We start from the raw sequence: 19,876 nt of genomic DNA, 5'->3' as shown, positions 1-19,876 counted from the left end.
CTCTGTGTGAAAAGCACTATCTCATTGTTGCACTCTCTTGTATCTTCCTTCTACCAGAGTTGTGTAAATGTGTGTGTATTTTATTTTTATTTATTTATTTTGCTCTATTTGTTTGCCACTGAGGCCTCTTCTTTGGTGAATTACAGGTAGAGTTAATTTGTCTTATTTTAGCATCTTGTCACTTGATGTCCTACAGCCCTGGACATCGATTGGGTAATTCCAGCCCATTGCATTCCAGTGGGGTGCCATTTTGCTTGGCCACACATAACTCTTCTTGTCAGTTTGTGTCTATGGGTCTGGGAGTGGATTTTCAGCTCCTCCCTTAACTGAGTCCTAAGCAGGCTGCTTGCCAATAGACTGAAGATGGAGAATTACTTTGCCACTACTTTGCCTCTTGGGCCCGAGCTCAGATTTTGGTTTGTTCACTGACTGCTTAGGCTCTCCGCCACCTTGAAAGTTCACTGTTGCCCAAATGACCCGAGCCTGCCTGTGCGCCTGGGATCCTGAAATCCAGCCACGGGCAAGGTCTGTATTTGCATTTCTGTCCATCCTGGTGAGCAAACCTAGACCTTGGGCCTTACACCCTCCCCTTGTACAGTTTCACAGAACGGTCAGTGTTCTGTTTCACCCCTGAGTTATGAGAGATATTTCTATTTTCCAAGAGATGCAACGGAGAAAATGATGAAATCGCATGCACAGAGCCACACAAAGATTCTTAGAGGACGTACACTGTGAGATTATTATAATTACCGAGGTGGAAATGTCACTTTCCTGGTCCAGCATGTCCATGGCCTTCATGTGCTGTCTGCACAAAGGCTGTCCCTGCCCCTCCCTGCAATCTTTCCATTGTTGTATGTGCCACAGGAACTGAGACAATTATGACAGAGCTGAGCTGGTTTCTCTTCTCTTTTGGACTTGATTGTTTGTCACAATTCTGATCACCATTTCTTCCTCCAGATTATAAGATTGTAAAAATATGGCTATACTTATATTTCCTTTTGCTGCTTTGGGCTTGAAGAGTACTGCTTTTGTTTGACATTCCTCTGTTAGTGACCCGTCTTCACGTACATCATCTGCTGCTTATGGAATGTTCTCGTGTTCAGTGTTTCACCTGGTCTCCTTAATCACCTGCGAAGTAATCGGAGCAGGGTGGGTTGTCCCCATTTTGCAGATGAGGAAAGGAAGGCCCAGTGTGGTCTGGGAGGTGCTGGCCTGAGGCCACCATTGGAGCTGGTACCACAGCTGCCTTTCGATGTGTGACCATGTTTCTCCTGACATTTTTCTGTCTGTCCTCAAAACTGCTTCTCTTTAATGAGTTTCAGAGATTTTCTTGTCTGGGACATGAAGAAATTAATGACTTTTCTTGAGAGATCTAAGCATTAGTGCTTTAGCTTATTACTTTTTTCACTGTTACTGGCCTGAGTACTTTCAGAGAAGAAAGGACATGTAAATATTCCCCTCTTCTTCAGACAGTCAGGCAGACATTTTCAAAGAAGACAGAGACCCTGAAGAAGCTGTGTTAGTTCTCTGGTACTTTTAACAGCATTGCAACCACAGTTTTGGATTTTTCTCCCTGTGGCTTACTAGCTGTAGGCTGCTACCGTACATAACATTTGGGGGTCATTGATTCCTGTTCCTATTTCAACTGTGTGAGTTCTGTGTATTATGTGACCTTTGTCTTCTGACCTTCAGATTTAGAGAACTGGAAATTTAGGAAGTTTTGTTAGGACTTGAATCCAAGTAAATTCCCTCATGAGTACAAAGACTTATAGAGATGTGGAATGTTAGAATTTAAGGGGACTTTCATCCACATAGCCCCCTTAATTAGGAAAAGTGGCTAGTTAGTGACAGAGCTGAGGCGAGAGCACCGAGATTAGGTGAGGTTTCTTATGGGTTTGCTCTATGTCACTGAGTGCTGTCCCCACTGTGGCATGCCTTTTCCCACCAGACTTGGGGCTCTGAGGGCTGGCGCTGTGATGGTTCCATGCATGGCTCTGCTCCCTAGCAATGATCAGTGCACTTGCATAGACCCTCGGGATTTGTTTGTACCGTGAAGGATTTGAACTTGTCTCTTGGTTGGTATTGTGCCATTACTGTTATCGGCAAACTTAATTTTAAGGAGAGTTGCAGGGTTTAGTTGTGGTTTACTATGGGAAACAAACACTCCAGGTATATTAGGCAGGAAAGATTTAAGACACGGTATTAGGTGCTTCAAAATAATTGCAAGGATTGTATACAGCGGGCTCAAGGCTGAGTTTTCAGTAATGAAGCTCAGACCCACACAAGATTATTATATTTTCCACCATTTGAACAGCAGAAAATCGAGAGGCTACCACAGAATTGTTGGGTTGAGGAATGCTGCACTGTGAATAAGAAGTCAGGAAAGTAGCACCTGGACCCTGAGACATAGAGTCCAGACACCCATCTGTCATAGCTGGCAGCTACAACGCTAATATGGGATATGGGAGTATGGACGGAGAAAATTCCCATCCCCTTGGACATGCTTCCAGAAGAAAGTAAGCCAGAGCTGCAGGAACATGGCCTTTGTCTTACTTTTGTCTTCCAAATCTCAAGCCAGTATGCATATTTTGGCAGAACATCTTTTGGGATCAAGCCCTACTTACAAGACATCCTCTGCAATATGGCAAGTTTGAGCGCTAATCCACCATATGCAAGACAGTAAGGCTTACAGTTTTCACAACTTGGGCATGTCTTCCATAAGCCTCTGTGCGTTGTAGATAGTGCACTGAGGATGGAGTAATAATTACGTTCTTTGAGACCTTTATCTGTCAGTGCAATTAATTATATAACAGAAGGTAATGCAACCACTTTACTTTAGGGAATCCCTAAGGGAAATTCCTATTTATCAGAGAAAATGCCATAAGGAGGGAAGATCCTAGGCTGGGAGAGTATTCTAAACTGTTTTGGTTTCAAACATCTTGGAAAGTACTACAGGGAGACATGCAATATTATGATATAACAGTGCTTACCATGTGTAGGGGGAGTTCCGTCTTTGGCACTGGGTTGTCAACTTTCCCTCTTGTGTGCTTCCTCCCTTCCCCCGCCCCTTAGAATATACATTTAGAATTTGCAATGGAAATCAATATAAAATAGTTTCTTTAAAGTAAATTAAATTGATTTATAGCCTGTAGGACTCCATTGAATGCTTTTGACTTCATCTTCCTTAACTCTTGTGTACCTATTTAGAAATGTAAAACAATTATAAGTAATCCCCCCCACCTTTACTCTTATATCCTAGTGAATAAATTTGGACACATTTTATTTCAGTTTCTTGTCCACTCCCTTGTTTTTTTCTGTTCCAAACGAAGAATCAGGCCAACTTGTTGTCCTTCTACTTGAAGCCTAGCAGACATGATAAAATCACTGGTAATATAGGTTGGGGTAGGGAACAGGAATGGGCAGATGGTAAGGATGTAATTGAAGTAAATATTCTGGTTTTCTTTGCCAGGGCAATATTCTTTACTTAAACGGAAAGGCTGAGTGAGTAGGGTCGTTGATACTAGCTTCTGCTAGATTTTGCTTTATCTTGCATTCTTCAACTCCTGCAGAATCATTCTGGTACGTTCTCTCTTACCGGGAAGCACATGTCTCTGGAGCAGGGAAGCCCGAAACACTCCTCTCCTGAGCACTGCTAATTGCTCAATCCTCTTAGCAACGGCAGTAATAATTTAAAGTATGGGAGGTCTTTGGCTATATGGAGCCTTTGGGAGAAGACCCTATCATATTGAGAATTCTCTTGAACTCAGCAACCAAAATCTTATTATCACAGTGTTATAAGTAAATGACTGTACATAAGTTACCATCTAAACTGGGACACCTTTGAGAGTGAAAAGGGACATCGCTAATAATTACATCAAAACAACAAGCATACATTGGATGTTTGGTTACCCTGATTTTAATGAACTGTGGAGGACAGTGTTTGAAATGTGAGCTAACATGATGCAAAAATATTTTAACTCTTTACATTCCCAAACCTTTATGTTTACCTTCCTTTTTATGTAATAATCACTTTCTGAGCATTGATGATAGAACAGATTCTGTATTAGTCACTAGGAAAATAAAGGGAGATGTCATCTTTGTTCTTTATTTACTTACAGTCGTTGTTGTTGTAATATTAGAGCAGCAGATTTTCAGCCTGGCTCCTGGCATGGCTGCTATAGGAAGGTTAGGGAAATGACGCATTTTGGACATGCCTCCTCAAGATGAAATGTATTCTGCCAAAGGACGAACATTTAAATAAGGTGGGAGGAACTGCTCCATCAATTTGTTTGTTTTGTTCTTGGGATTTTCTTAAAAAGTTGGCACAAGGAAACATTTATTTATTTATTTTTCCAAAGAAAGTTTGAGAACTACAGGTTGGAGGTCAAAAATTTTATGTTATTATTCTAAAATCATAAGGCTAGTTGCAAAAATAATAAGTGGGGGGTTTGGACTTGTAAACTTGGAACACAGAAACCAGTAAACTGAGGAAATCAGTAGAAAATTTAAAAAGTAAAAAAAGAAAAATTAAAAACAAGCTATTTTAAATTATTTTAAATATCTGGAGCGCTGCTCTGTGTCAGAGGGCCTGTGGTCACAGAGGGCAGAGGTAGGACTGATAGGTCTTTTTCATGGGAACACATAATTCTTTTGGCAGTTACAGTTTTCTGCCATGGAAGGGGCTGCCTTGTGAGGTAATGAATTCTTGGTCATTAGATATGTTCAAGCAAATTCACAGATGGTGGTTAAGTTTCAACCTCAGCTCCACATAAGAAGAAATATGTTCACGGACAGTTTCATGTTTCTTGGATATTAAACTTCTGTATTGATGAGTGTTGTTACCTACCACCTTGCAAATGTATACAATGTGTGTGTGTGTGTGTGTGTGTGTGTGTGTGTGTGTGTGCGCGTGCGTGCGTGTGTGTGTGTGTGTGGGTGTGTGTGTGTGTGATTTCCCAGAGTATTAGCCAGCCTGTATTTTCTTCATGTGGTGCATTGTCTAGTTTGCATGGTGGTCAGTAATTGATAAAAATGCAGAAGGCTCAACGTTAATGCTCTCATCAAGGGAAATTTAAAAGGGAATAACATTCACCGATGTCATTCTGAAACCTCTTCGAAACAGCCTGGCTCGTTTTTACTCAGCTGCCATTGGTCAGTGCCTCCACAGATTATGTCTCTGTTTCAAAATCTCGAATAAAAGTGGAACAACTTCCAACGTGACTTAAGAAAAAGGTCACCAGTTGAAAATGGTTTCAATTGTTTTGCTATTAAATGTGATGTTGCAAAACTACCCTTTCTTACATAATTTGAATTTATAACACATTCTAATGAGAAGCCTGTTTTTCATACGATTTTTAATACTGAGAAATTTCTCCAGGCTCTTGGACGGGTGCTAAACAAAAGTTATTATTTCAGAGCATATGATGATTCATGAAGTTGAAGTTGAATCTCTTTGTTTTCTAAAATTGTATCTTGTGGTACTTGAAGGTTAAAAATCTGTGTCTGTCTCTCTCACTCTCCCCCTTTATTTGTCCAACATCTGGGCATTTTCATTTGATTTTACAGTATCCTTATGTTTTAGCCTAAGAGTAAAGTAGATTTGGGGTTTGGCAGAAATTTAAGATGAAGGTTAAGTAATAGGGCAACAAAGATTACATTGGAAACCTTGTAGTAATATTACCAAAACTCTAATTCAAATTACAGTGTCTAAACTGTGCAGAGGCTCTAAGCTAGTTTATGACCAGCAGCTGTGACATTAAGGTACAAAGAGCATACTTGACAGGTAACAGGTTTTTGAGCGATGGAATGTTCAGGAGGCTGAAGTATAGATGAACTCTCTGTTTTGCAGCTATGATTACTCTTAGTGGGATATATGGCCTGAATAAACATTGCTTCACACCGTCTTATGTAGTATTGTCCAAAGGAAATATGGCCTGAGGTTTGTCAGTGGTGGACTCATCTTCAGTGAGGACAAAATTAAATATTTCAACTTTTCCAACTTATATCTAAAACAGACATTTTCTGTTATTCTTTTTGTTTTTATTGGGGTATTAGAGTGAATTTTTAAAAAAAGATTTTGTTGATTTATTAAAGAGAGCGAGTTAGAGAGCAAAAACAAAGGAGGGGGAGGACTAGAGGGAGAGGGAGAAGTAGACTCCCTGCTGAGCAGGGAACCTGATACGGGGCTTGACCTCAGGACCCTGAGAACGTGACCTGAGCTGAAGGCAAGCGCTTAACTGACTGAACCACCCAGGCTCCCCTTAAAGTGAATTTTTAATAAAGGAGAGTGCAAAAAATTTTTAAAAAATTGAAATCAATTAAATATCCCTCAAAGTGCTAATAAAATTCCATGACCTGTTTAATGGGCACGTCAGACTTGTAAACACATAACTAAAACATAGTCTTTACATATTTCATTACAAGTGGGAACAAGCTGTTGGGGGAGTGCAGACAAGTAAACAGCGGTTAACTTGTGGACCAGTGGTGGGTTTGGAATGAGAAGATTTCAAGTATCACTGGAGAGATCGCTAGGCCTCATTAGAGTTTGTATCTGTGACTTTTCCATGCTCCCTGTTTCCCTAGTAAAGGAGTAAGACATAAACTAGGATTTTAAAACCTTTATGAACTGGGCACTCAAAGTCTCATCTTTGTAAATTCAGCTGTCCACTTTTAGTAGATTTCTGAGCTCAAAGTCTCAGAGTACTGTTTGCCCCTTTCTCTTAGCTTTGGACGGAAACCAGTCTGTTAGCATCAGAGACTTAGAGAAAACCTCCTTAGGAACACATTTTTTTGTGAGCCTGGTACACTTCACAGACTTGCCGTGCTATTATAGAACATAAAATGATGTAATGAGAGGGAATTTTGGAGATCACCTTCTTAAGGCTTACTATTGTAGAGCTGGAAAGACTGAAGTCAGGGAGGGTAAATATTTTCTTGATCATTTAGCCCAGTAGAACCATTGCTGTGAAATGTGGCCTGGGGTCACACGACTGATGGTGATTTTCCATGGCAGGATTTTCCCCTGACTCTTAGAAGAGTGATTCTTTATTCCTCTATTTCCATACCTTTTAGCCACTCTAGTTATCCAATAATCAATAGATTTACAGACTTGCTTCGTGAAAGTTTTCTACTGTAAACACTTTTTGAAGGCAGAACAATTGGGTTTGAATGTGTCCTCTGATACATATTAGGGGTTGTGTGACCTTGGAAGAGTTGCTCCAGCTTCTCTGAATCTTGGGTTTTGAATTTTCGAATTAGAAGGAGCAAATCAGTTCCTATGATTTCTCACAGCTAGACTCTTGGCCATGGTCCTGGCTGTTGTCATCCATGCCTATTTTTCTGTGACTGATGGGAGTTGTGGCAAAGAAAGATTAGTTAGTTAGTAATTGGTTTGGTTCTATTCTTCTTTTTTACCTTCTCCCTAGTGTCCTGGTCTTTCCCTGTCATGGTTGATGTTCCCTTGCTGGGTGACATTCTCAGTCTGAGATGAAAACTCAGTGTGGACGTGTATCTCTATCCTGCTTCTTTTTTTTTTTTTTTTTTTTTTTTGTCAGAAGCACATGTTTATTTGTCTGGATGGATGCTTTCCTCCCTCCTGCTTCTTTGTTTACCCGGATCTACCATGCGGTGGGCAGGTTCTTATCACCCACAGTGTTGCCAGCAATAAAGATTCCACCTTTGCCATTAGTTGACATTCATACTAACTCTCTGCAAGGCGGGTTGGTATTTTGTGTGGATTCCTGTCCTGCCTCCTTTCACTTTACACTCCCTGGTCAGTGGGACTCAGGGGAGTCCAGACAGGATTGTAAGAAACCTCAGCTCACTCCACTTGCAGACTTGTGGGAGGAATCATGGAACATGAGAGGTGGAAGGAATGGCAGCAGGCATCTAATCGTTTGCTTATGGATAGGGAGAGCCATCGAGGCTCAAGGAGGTCAATGGACTAAAACCATCATCGAGTCAATTAGTGGCTGAGCTAGAAATTACACCCGAGTCCTCGCATTTAAGTCCAGAGCTTTTTCCAGTATTTCCAATTGTGTCTCCGATAGCCTATATAAAGGTTTGGCATTTCCGCAGAGTTGTTCTGTAGTCACCCCTTCCAAGGAATGCCAGCTGTCCATGCAGAGAGTGGGGCGCTTAGCCAGTGCTGGGCCAAAGTTGCCTGTAGAGAGAAGTTGAGTGAATGCATTGACATTTTCAGCCCATGGCAGATCCCGCTTTGCCCTTCCGGCTCTCTCCTGACCTGGTGCTTCAGAGGAAGAGTGATTACATTTGCTGTTCAGCTAACAATTTGTGTAATTTCCAGCCTGCCTCATTCTTTAACATTGTCTTCCCACGCTTCCATCACATGCCACAGTATATCTGCTTCATAATTACACTGGTAGAGACTTACCTCCAGTGCTTGGAAAAGGTTTGCCTTAAGTGCTTATTTACTTGTGCATCATAAATCTTGATTGATACCTTGGTAATCTCTGTGATCAATCTATGATTCCTTCCTGCAGTGGTGAGGACTGAGAAGTCAGGGAAGCAGGTGACAAAAAAAAAAAAAAAAAGAAGAGTAACTAAAAAAGAGGGCTGTGCTTTCTTACTGATGAACTGAGGGGAGACTTGTAGATGATCTGGAATTTCCACGGATTGGCTCATTTGGGGCCTGTTCTACAGTCAGCATCTTCCATGGAATCAGAAGGGTTTGTGCGCAGGGTTAGACCTCATCTAATCCAGTCACCTCATTTTCAGAGAGGGAAGCAAGGGTGCCTTGCAAGCTCGTGGTGGGGCTCTGCCTGAAAACTGGGTCTAATTCAGAACATCAGGTATCCTCCAGCTGGATACGGAGCTATAGAAGGATGATTAGCTGTAGCCCAAAGAGGAAAGCACGTTGTCCCATTTTAATAGATCGTTCAGAAAGGACGTTGGGGAGGGTATGTGCTATGGTGAGCGCTGTGAATTGTGTAAGACTGATGAATCACAGACCTGTACCCCTGAAGCAAATAATATATTATATGTTAATTTAAAAAAATAAAGAAAGAAAGCAGTTTTGATACTGTAGGAAGGTGCTGACTTTTAGGTAAAGGGGAAAGAAGGGTAAAGGGGAAACACCTCCAAAGTTATAGAAAAAGTACCATTTAAATCTATATTGCTTGTTTTATTTTTTATTATTTATTTATTTGAGAGAGAGAGTGAGAGACTGTGAGCATGAGGGAGGCAGTGGGGTGGGTAGTGGCAGAGGGAGAGGGAGAAGTACGCTCCCCGCTGAGCAGGGAGCCTGACACAGGGTTCGATTCCAGGACGTTGGGAGCATGACCCGAGCCAAAGGCAGACGCTTAGCTGACTGAGCCACCCAGACGTTCCCTATTGCTTGCTAAAAGAAAGAAAGTGTTGCTAAGGGACCTGGATCCTGAACTTGAGTCTGCCATTAGCTACTTCTGGTCATTAACTCACTTAGCACCTCAGTTTCTCAAATTTCCTACCACTAAAACAGTATGTTAAAACTTGTCTTCTCCCTCAGTATCATTCATTTGTCAACAAACACTGACCAAGAGCTAGGCTTTGGCTTAATTGCCAAAGGCGATTTAGGGACTAAAGCAACATGAATTAGAGATTAATATAAATGCCCTAAGTCAGTTATTTTCAACCCTTCCATCAGAACAGACGTATAAAGATCCACAGATGAATCTGTTGTACAGACAGTCTTGAAAACTACTACTTTAAGCTTATAGTACTTGATGTTAGATGGTGCCATGGCATGATTGGTTGGTTGTTTTTAAAATTTTGATGACCTATGTAAATGTTTAAAGAAGTGTACAGTACTGATTTTAGGAAATGGAAGAACTTGAGCCAACACTAGTTAGTTCTATTTTTGTGGCTGACAATGACTTGTCTTTCATATGATATCTTTAGAGAGGTTGAGTGGCTTTTTTTCTTTAGTGTTAAATCTCACTTGACCTGTAGTCCTGTTGTCTCATCTGCAGAGGAAGGGTCTTGGTCATCATCTGGCCTTTTGTGGCTGTTTGTGATCCATTGTGCTTCATCGGTGTATGATCCTGTGGCTCATCTTGGTTATCATTTGGTGGAACAGAGTAGAGGAGACATGATGGCAAGTAATATCTGGGAGCTAGGAATGGACCCAAGTGCAAAATCTACTGTTTCTAAGTATGACTTACTTTGGATTGTGATCCCCCCCGCCCCCCCAACAGGAAGGTAGTGCCATGATGAAGACCATGGATTTGGGGTTGAAGACTTCAGCTTTGCTATTTGGTAGTGTGAATATACAAACATAGTAAATAACTTGCTCAAATATATGCATATCAAATATATATGCATATATTTGAGCAAGTTATTATATACACACACACGTATATGTTTGAGCAAGTTACACACACACACATACATATATCTTTGAGCAAGTTATTTAATTCTTACAGTCTTACTTTCTTGCCTTGCTGAATGTGAAGAATGATAGCTCTACCTCATATAATAGTCAAGGCTGTTAGAAAATTGCTTGGCCTATGGTGTGTCCTCAGTAAACCCTTGCTATCTATTTTCAATGGCGTTTTTGTACCCATTAAACAGCTAGGAAGAGAAGACAGAGAGCAATGGAGAGAGGAGATTAAGTGAAGCTTTTTAGGTGCTTCTTCATTGCTTTGCATGTGACAAAAGTTCCTGAAAGTCCAGTGCCTAGGGAGCCCAGCTCTCAGCCTCCCTTCACTTTGACAGGGGCCATTTCTCTTGTTTGTCTCTCTTGTGATGGTGTTTGCGTATTTTCACAGCCTCTGTGGAGATCTTCCCTTTCACTTCTTGCTTTCGCAATGATTGTGAGCTTACAGTGAAACTGACCTAGAGCCAGAGGAAGTAAGCACAGGGTTGAGTTTTGGTCCAGCAAAACCAGCTCTCACCACTGCTTATCTTCATGTTTATATTGGTCATCCTTGGAGAAGCTGAGAAATCCCGATTGACATGTGCTAGTTCATGTGTTCACTAAACTTGTGAGGTTTCCTCAGACCCATTTATCAAAATAAAGGGCTGTAATTTGGGGTTCAGAGAAGGAAAGCAGTATAGAATATTAGAGCGCATTGGGACTTTACAGACATTCATTTTGCAAATGAGTATCCTCTCTTGTTAAAGGTCACCCTGGCAAAGTTGAGACTAGGGAACTGGGGATGTGGAGGCTGTATGTTGATGCTATTGTGTTTATCACCTTCCTTGGATCCATCCAGAACTGGTTCATGTTTCGTACATAGAGTTTTTACTCTTGTTAGATGATTGTATAGAGATTAAAGTTCTAGCTTCTTATTTCTCTGTATAAAACCTTTAAAAAACAAGGTCAATTTATCTTCTGAACCTTTTCCCCAAATATTCTCCTTGAGTTCCTCGTTGTAATACAACTGGTCTGCTTCACGGGAAGACCATATTTCTTCCTTGAGTTTACAGCATTTCCAGGCATTCTCTTTGTTGTTGCATTTATCTTCAGAACCAGCCAGCTTTCAAAATCCTTGTCAAGGGCCACCCTCCCTATGCTAGCTCCTATCACACACACCCCAGTTCTTCTTGTATGCTCTGTATTGCTCTCTTTCTCTTTTCACATATATAAATATCTCTTCTGTAGGTAGGCCTTAAGCTTCTTGAATATGGGATGAGAATCTGATTCATCTCAGTACAGGATGAAAATCTGATTCATCTGGAGCCCTAGTGTCAGGCAAATACAGTTATTCATTCATTAAATTAAAAGACATTTTTAGTGCGTATCTATAACATATCAGACCCTAGGAGTTGAGAGTGATAATTACTTCTGCTCTTCAGGATCCAAGAGTTTAGTTTGGGTCACAGGCAAGCGGAGAGACAGAGATGTGTGATGAGTACAGCACTCTGGGTGTTGTGGACATGCAGTGAAAGGGTATATAACTTGATCTGGATGATAGAAAACATGAATGATGTCTTTAAGGATCAGTGAGTAGTGATGCTCAGGATCTAAATGATGGGTAGTAGAGGAGACATCATTATAATTGAGAGGTAGTGAAATAGAAATGGAGGGAGATCAAACCTAGAAGAAATGGACGAATTTCCAGCAGAATATGAAAATGACCTCAAAAGAAGCATAAAATGGTTTCAACTACCATAGAAATTACTGGAAATAGGATTAAGATTGATTTATTAAAGAAAGTATCACATCCAAATGACTTTACAGTAAGTTCTGATAAACTTTTAAAGATCAGGTAATTCCAACCTCATCATTATTAAACAAATCCAAACAGTAGAAAAGGATGTAGAACCCTCATATGAAACCTAATTATGAGAAGTAACACAAGTAGAGAAACAACACTATAGAATGATCTTACTCATGATTCTATGTACAAAAATTCTCTATAAAAGAGCATATTTAATTCATCAGTATATCAAAACATTGCAACTGTGACTAAATAGGATTTTTTTCTAGGAATGCAGAGATGGTTCAATATCTAGAACTTAGCAGGATTCTTCACATAGCTAAACTGAGAGAAAAAGAGATGACTGTATCAGTGGAGGCTAAGAAGGGAGATACAGAGATTCTAAAGAGAGAAGTGTAAGGAAAGAGATGGGCATTCATCCACTTACTCCTTTGCCCATAACATATTTCTAGAGGCTTCCTAGCCACTGTGCTCGTTTTGTGAGACTGTTCAGAAGCTTCCAGCTTTCTGGGTCAGTCCATGTGGATTATTGTAAGTATGGTCCAAGTACTAGAGGAACCTGGAGTTAAGCTACTCTTTTTTTTTGTGGGAGGGATGTGAGGGAAATATTCACAGCATCAGAGACATTTGAGCTGGGTCAAGATAAAAAAAAATCGGGCTTGGTAGAGAATGAAGGGACTGAAATGGCAATGTAGCTGGTGGACACAGCGTGAGCAAGAGTGCAGGGTCAGGAAGATTCATTACAGATTCTGTGAATGGTGTCACGGGACCACTGTGGACCTACAGAAGAATGGTATGAGGGGGCTGCATTTGAGGTCATCTCTAAACAGGTGGATGACCAGACCCTGGTACTGTCTGGAGGTGGAGCTGGAGGTGTGTTCATGGGGAAGGCAGCATCAGGGTAATATGAGGTACTGGGGATAACTGTAAAGATGATGGAGTCAATTAGTTGCATATTGATGCTTAAATTTTCATTTTTTATACTTTCCCAGAAGTTGCCTGTTCTTTTATATCTATGGCTTATCTGAAAAAGCCAGGATTCTACAGTCAATTGGCAATGTAGGATTGATCTGGAAATGTGCCTTTTTGCTTTAGAAATCACTGAATCCTATATTAACCCATTTTTTTAAGTTTCTATTTTGGAATTACTTTAGGTTTATAGAAAAGTTGCAAGGGTGATATTAACCCATTTTTAAAATGTACAAATAACATTTATGCTACACATGTACAGACTGCATTAAAGTTTTCATGTCTTTATTCTGTGCTCCTTGGTTCTGACCTATGCTCACTTTAGTCATGTTGAAAGCAGAACAGACACTTTCATCCCCTTTCAGTAGAAGACTGAGACTCAATTAAAGAAAAATACTTACACAAAACTAAGTTTAGCATTTCTCAATCCTAAGAGATGGGATTTTTTTCTTTTTCTTTTTTTTTTTTTTTTTTTTAATCTCAGATGATTGTGAATGCACAACCAGGGTGAAGAGCCATGAAGTAAACCAGATTTGTGGCTATTTTTCTCTATTGGTTTTGTGCTGGGCCTTCATGGTGGTTTTAGAAATATGTTAGATCTGGTTCTTGCCCTTTCAAGGAACTCACAGTGTAGCAAGTGTCTATGTGTAGCCTGTGTAGACGGGACAAGGGAGGAAGAGGAAGAGCAGGACCATGCAACCAGGCGAAAGCCTGTCACCCTGGGTTCGCTGCCGGAAGCTTCCGGATTCCTAGTTGAGAGCCTTCCTCTTCCATCCCTGTCATCCTTTTTTACTGCGAATACTGCACTTCCAGCACTTTTTTTCCTAAAACCCTTCACAGGTGTTACCTTATCGGTTGTCCGAAAACTCACAAGTTAAGGAGAACAGGGCTTTATCTTAATTTCGAGGGGGTTGAGGTCCCCGAGGCCCTGATGCGGGGAGGGGACTGTTCAAGGTCACGCCACTCCCTCTGAGGCCACCTTCGCCTCCACGGTGCCCCGTCCCTCTCTTTCACCCTGCATCTCTGTGACCCTGCTGCGTGCTAAGGCCTTTGTTTTTCCCTGCATTTCCAGTGTTCTTTGTCTTTACAGACATCTGGAGGTAATCATGTAGCCCTCTCAATTAATTCAGTTCAATTAATAAATTACGGGGTGGATTTGGGGCTGGGAGCCGGCGCAGGGTGCCTTCCGGGCCTCCCTGTGCTGGAGAGCTGTTGCAATCAGGCTTGGAGAGCCCTCCTTGTCAGCAAGCAGTCTGGGAGGCTCAGCCCCAGCCTGCAGGCTGCCTGGAGGGGTGACTGGCTCACCCTGACAGGCAAGACATCATTTCTCTTTCCTCACACGCTGTATTGTAATCTGATCAGAATAGCACTTTGGCGGGGCTGCTTTGCCTGCTCCTGGTTATGTTTTTCACAGATGTTCCCTCTGAGACTCACTCAGCAAGCCTCCTGATGCTTGTCCCGTGCGGCCGACCTTTTCATTATGGGTTAGGATATTTCTAGCCCTTGGCTATTAAGTGCCAGTAGGGGCCCAGGCTCTGTGGCCCCCAGGGCTCCCCTCCCCCCAGATTGCAAATGCCCCTTGGTGGGGAGCATAACTGTTCCCACGAGAAGAATCTTTTTTTTTTTTTTTTTAAAGATTTTATTTATTAATTTGACAGAGAGAAATCACAAGTAGAGAGGCAGCCAGAGAGAGAGAGAGAGGGAGGGAAGCGGGCTCCTTGCTGAGCAGAGAGCCCGATGCGGGACTCGATCCCAGGACCCTGAGATCATGACCTGAGCCGAAGGCAGCGGCTTAACCCACTGAGCCACCCAGGCGTCCCGAGAAGAATCATTTTTAAGTACCCTGACACGCGCTGGTTATGCCTTTGCTTCGAGAATAAACTGTTGGTACTTCCTTGATGTTGACCCAGTAAATTCAGGTTTCCCTGTCTGTGCTTTGGTTCCATCCCATGTTTTAGTTGCTTACTAGCTGCTTTTCCCTCGTCCCCCTCCAGTCACATCAAACATGAGTGCTGTGTACTTTCTGGCCTGTGCTGACATGGTTCAGGCCAGCCCATGCTCAGCACTCACGGTCCAGTCTGAGGGGCAGCTCATTAATGAGGTCTTTGTTCTGCTCCCTTGCCAGAAGTAATCTTACTGTGTTCTGCACCCCAGAAACTTTTTACTTATTTTTTTCTCACTTAGGCAATATCGCCTCACTTAGGGAACTTAATCACGATTTAATTGATGTGGTATTCATTTCAATAGGTTATTAATAAAACTTAGGCTTTCTTCCAACCTGGCTGGTATCAGACTCTCCTACCGTAGAAACTTCTTCAGGTTAAGGAGCATCTCTTACTATATCTATTTCCTGACGAGAGTTAGACATTAAACAGGTAACTGTCAGAAGACGTGTTCAAGATTGGCTGAGGGGAATGTGCCATTTTCTTCTCCTCCAGTGAAAGTCAGTGTTTCATCCTCCTCCTCCTCCCCTCATTCACCATTTCTCTTTCTCTCTCCTCCTCAGAGAGCTCTGTCAAGATTTCATCAAGTACGAACTCAGAGGATATAATGTTGAAGTGCGGTAGGTTGCCTGCCTTTTCAGGCTTCCATAAACCAACTCTGTTTATTTCTCTTTAGTTCCAGATTCCAACAATGTCTCACCCATCTTGGCTGCCACCCAAAAGCACTGGTGAGCCCCTCGGCCATGTGCCTGCACGGATGGAGACCACCCATTCCTTTGGGACTCCCAGCATTTCAGTGTCCACACAACAACCACCCAAGAAGTTTGCACCGGTAGTTGCTCCAAAGCCTAAATACAACCCGTACAAGCACCCTGGAGGTGAAGGTAAGTGGGGGGCTTCAGAGTCAGGTGCCCAGAGTGTGGGAGAGTTCAGTGTGAGAAAAGTCATCTATCTGTACTATGTTGTGTCAGAAAAAGTAGCTCAGGAATTCAGTGTGCTTATCATAGTTAATAGACTGTCAAAGTTTGAAAACTATCTAGAAGCTATCAAGGCCAACCTTTCTTTTAGGGATAAAGAGAGTGAGACCTCTTAGGGGTTATATGGCTGTGGTTATACAGTGAGTTAGTGCCCCAGCCAGAACTAGAACCCTGATCTTTTCATTCAAAGCTCAGTGCCCTTCTACTGTGTTTACCTTCCAATCCATCCCATTGTCCTAGAGAGAGGTGTCCGTCACCCAGTTCCACCTCCCCCTGGCTGTTGGACACATGTCTCCACATTGCTGCCAAGAAGTAGTCTGACGGGAAGCCCTTAAGAAGTGAACCTCACAAGTCACCTGGAATTGTTAAGACTAAAATTGTTAAGACTCCCCTAGGCTGCTATAGGATAAAGTTGTCTGGAGAGCTCAGTGAGATCTGCATTTGCTGAATGTGAGCGTAGCCTAGTTCTAGGGGTGGTGACAGCAGTATGTTCCATTTTCATCAAGCAGGAGTTGGATGAGCCGTGGGAGCTCAGCATGTCGGGTGGTGCACCGAACGTCATAGGCAGCACGAAGAGTGCCATACTGTTGGGTTGAAGAGCTTCTGTATTTTCCCTGATCAATGTCAGCAGCTCAGCCCAATCCATGAAATAATGACTTGTAACTGACAACAGAGGAATGGTGAACTTCTGGGAGTGGAGATCTGAGAGACAGTCAAAGGAGATTCAGCGCCCCCTTTCTGTGTTTTCTCTCTTACCCCACCCACACTTCAAAAAAATGACCCTACAGTCCCCTCGCTGTGATGTTTCTTATTGCTTCTTGGGTGACATGCTTGTGTTTCTTCTGGCAAGTTTTTGTGATACTGTTTTACACTCTGTGGTATAGTTCGGTCTTTCTCTTTTCCTCCCAGTCCTCTCCCTTCCCCCAGTAAATACATCACTCGTCCTTTGTCCTTTGGTGTTATCATTAGAATCGAGTGACTTCGGGAGTCAGAAGCCTCTTCCAGATATCCAGCTTGTGTGAGGGGGGCTGGATGCTTAGGGAGGTGGTAGGGAAGTCGGGCATCAATGCGCACTCTTGAGCTAGGACCGTGGGTCTTTGGGTATCCTTTTTCCAAAGAGGGCAGCAACGAGACCATCAGAGAGCCACTCTGGAAAAACAGGAAGTGACATTCTGGGTGTTCTACTAATCTCCATGGCAGTGTCTTGAGTTTTATCGGTCTTGAAGGAGACTGCCTCTCCACAGTCAATGTAAGACTTAGGGGAACGGATTTTCTTTTTTCTTTAGTGGTGGTGCTTTAGTGGTTGCCAGACTGGGGCTAGGATTTGGAAGAGAATCCCTCCTCACTAGGACAGGAAGGGCCATATATTGGCTTCCTTATTTGTTTTCTCAACATTTTCTCTTATTTGCTTCCTTTTTATTTTGTCCCCTAATTTTTTTGGGAAATCTGAAATGGACTTCCCTCTCATATGAAAAGAATAAGGAGTAGGAAGTAAGCCTGTGAGGAAGGCTTCATTGTGTGACAGCCTCTACCTACCTCAGGGGTGCGGGGGCAGGTCCTATATGAAGTAGGCTGGGGCCTACATGAGGTACATGGTGTATTTGAGGGAGGAGGAGCAAGCACCCATCTCCCTACAGACCCCTGTGTTCTGAATGCTGTGAGTTGAGTGGTGTGGCCCCTCAGGTGACTCTTGCTCTTGAGATGCTCTGCTCGCTTCACTGTGCTCTGTGAGGTTTGCTTACTGCCTCTCTACTTCTCTGGGGACACTGGCCACCTCTTCAGACCTCTGCCCCTCACAACCATTTGCTCTTTCTCAACATCCCACCCCCACCCTTTTTGTTACCTGTCAACATCCTACTGGTGTTACCCTCTCCAAAATGGCCAGACATGGCCTAGATCAGAGTTTATCATTCCCTTCTCTGGGTTTCCATATATATCGCATTCCTTGAGTCTCACAGTTCTGTTTTTTGGTCATTCCTCTTGCTCTGTCACTGTTCAACGTATGGTCTCTGCAAAACGTTCTGCCTTCTCATACAACCCTATGAGGTAAGTGTTGTTTTCATATGGGAAATGGGAAATGGGAGTTGAGAGAGGAGAGGTGACCTTCTCTATGGTTTTGTGGCTCCTGCATTTCTGAAGCAAGTCTGTTGTCCTCGCCCAGGTGCTCGCTTGCTTGCCCTTCTCTTCCTGGCAGTTCTGGCTCCCAGGCCCCGTGTGATGGTGATACTTCCTTGTAAGAATGTAAGCTTTGTTTCCCCATTTAAGCAACAAGACATGGTTTCTCACTCGTCCTTATGTTCCTCTTGGCTCCTATTATGCTACTGTGTTTTTAGTAGGAATGATTGTGTATGGTCAAATGTATGTCTGTATGTTCTTCTGTATGTATATATTTGGATGGATGGCGGATGGCTGGATGGGTGAGTGCTCTGCTCAGTAATTCTTCTCTTGCAATAAACAGTTTGGAATATGGCATCCTCATTTGAAGCAACTCAGTCTCATTTAATTTCTGAAGTCTTGATTCTTTCTTGCAATTCTGCCAATCTCCCTTTCTTTTTTTTTTAATATAACCTTTTTTGAATACGTGAAAGAAGAAATTTCCCTTGCATATATACATTTTAAAGATAAATATGGGGAAAGGTTCATGGATATTCAGACTTTGTTTTTAAATGAAGCTGCATCGCTTCATCTGCTCTGTATTATGACATGATATTGGTTGGAAGTGTGAGATTTGCTTTACTCTCTATTTAATTTAAATGTTAGTACATTCTCTGTTACTCTAAACACTTATGATTTATGTTATTTTTTGTTTATATTTTTATACATTTTTAAAGTTCATAGCCGTTTTTCTTTTCCTCCCCCGCCCCGCCGCCCCGCCCCGAGGTCCATTTAGAATGCTCTGAACCCTTAGTGAAATCCCCAGACAGTGGGTAACACAGTTTTTACACACAGGGTGAACTGAAGATGCCGGGGTCTTGTGCCCTAGCTTACCTGTTCTTTGCCTTTAGTACATACTCTCCCTTAGTTTCTCGCCCCTAGAGTCTTTTCATTCACAGCTTAGTTCAGAGCCTGATGTCTAAGAAGCTTAACTGCAAAGACAGCAAGTTAGAATTAATAGAAAGCATACAGTCTCTCCTTTTCTGGTGGAAATGTGAGAATTGCAGGGAACAGGTAGAAGTTATTTGCTCAGAGGTGCACGGCCTGCTCAGGGCTGAACTTGGGTCCCCTGTGTCTGAGTCCAGAGTTACACAGGACCTGGGACTATATTCTAGTGAGACCTCTTTCTCACTGTGCCATAACCTCTTCATCCACCTCCTAGAATTCTTATCACAATGTGCCTTCCAACGCACTTCCTTGTAAATGAGCCTGTGTCCTTGGAGACAGGTAGGCTTGGGGTTTGTGGAGGCAGGGGCTGCCTGACTCACTCCTTTGCTCCCAGGGACACGGACAGGATACCTACCACCTAGTAGGTTCTCTGCAATGTTGGGGAAAATGGTTAAGCTGTAGCGATAAAAACCTACCTATTCAGGCCCAGATCCCGGCTTCACAGCTACCTGTTAGGTGTTAGGCTTTGTATTTGAATTACATTTATCCTCCTACCCCCCATTCCTTGAGCTTTTTAAGTCCAGGAGTGAGGGAACCACTTCCAGGAACCACCTGGAAGTTTTTGATGCCGTTTCTTACCTTCGTGTTCTGTCTGCAGTGTCTGGGGTGTGCTTCCTCATTTCTGTATTCTGACTGAGAGTGGCTAAGTATCCACATGTTCTGCACATCAGCTTATATTTATGGGATCCCATATTTCATGAGTTCTCTCTCTTTTTTAAAACAA

General features: G+C 42.5%; 1 protein-coding gene across 9 annotated transcripts in view; it reads left to right on the top strand.

Annotated features, from left to right (window-relative positions):
• Positions 1-19,876, top strand: part of LPP (LIM domain containing preferred translocation partner in lipoma) — a 644,971-nt gene that overhangs the window by 198,438 nt on the left and 426,657 nt on the right. For all 9 annotated transcript variants that reach the window (XM_032359809.1, XM_032359818.1, XM_032359824.1 and 6 more), the window contains one exon: positions 15,750-15,957. In XM_032359809.1, the coding sequence (XP_032215700.1) occupies positions 15,765-15,957 (193 nt within the window). In that variant the 5' untranslated portion in view covers positions 15,750-15,764. The remainder of the gene's footprint in view (positions 1-15,749; positions 15,958-19,876) is intronic.

This window comes from Mustela erminea, chromosome 1 (assembly GCF_009829155.1).
Source record: "Mustela erminea isolate mMusErm1 chromosome 1, mMusErm1.Pri, whole genome shotgun sequence".
NCBI classification, from domain to species: domain Eukaryota; kingdom Metazoa; phylum Chordata; class Mammalia; order Carnivora; family Mustelidae; genus Mustela; species Mustela erminea.
Note: the sequence above shows the minus strand (reverse complement) of the source record. Positions and strands in the feature narration are given on the sequence as shown.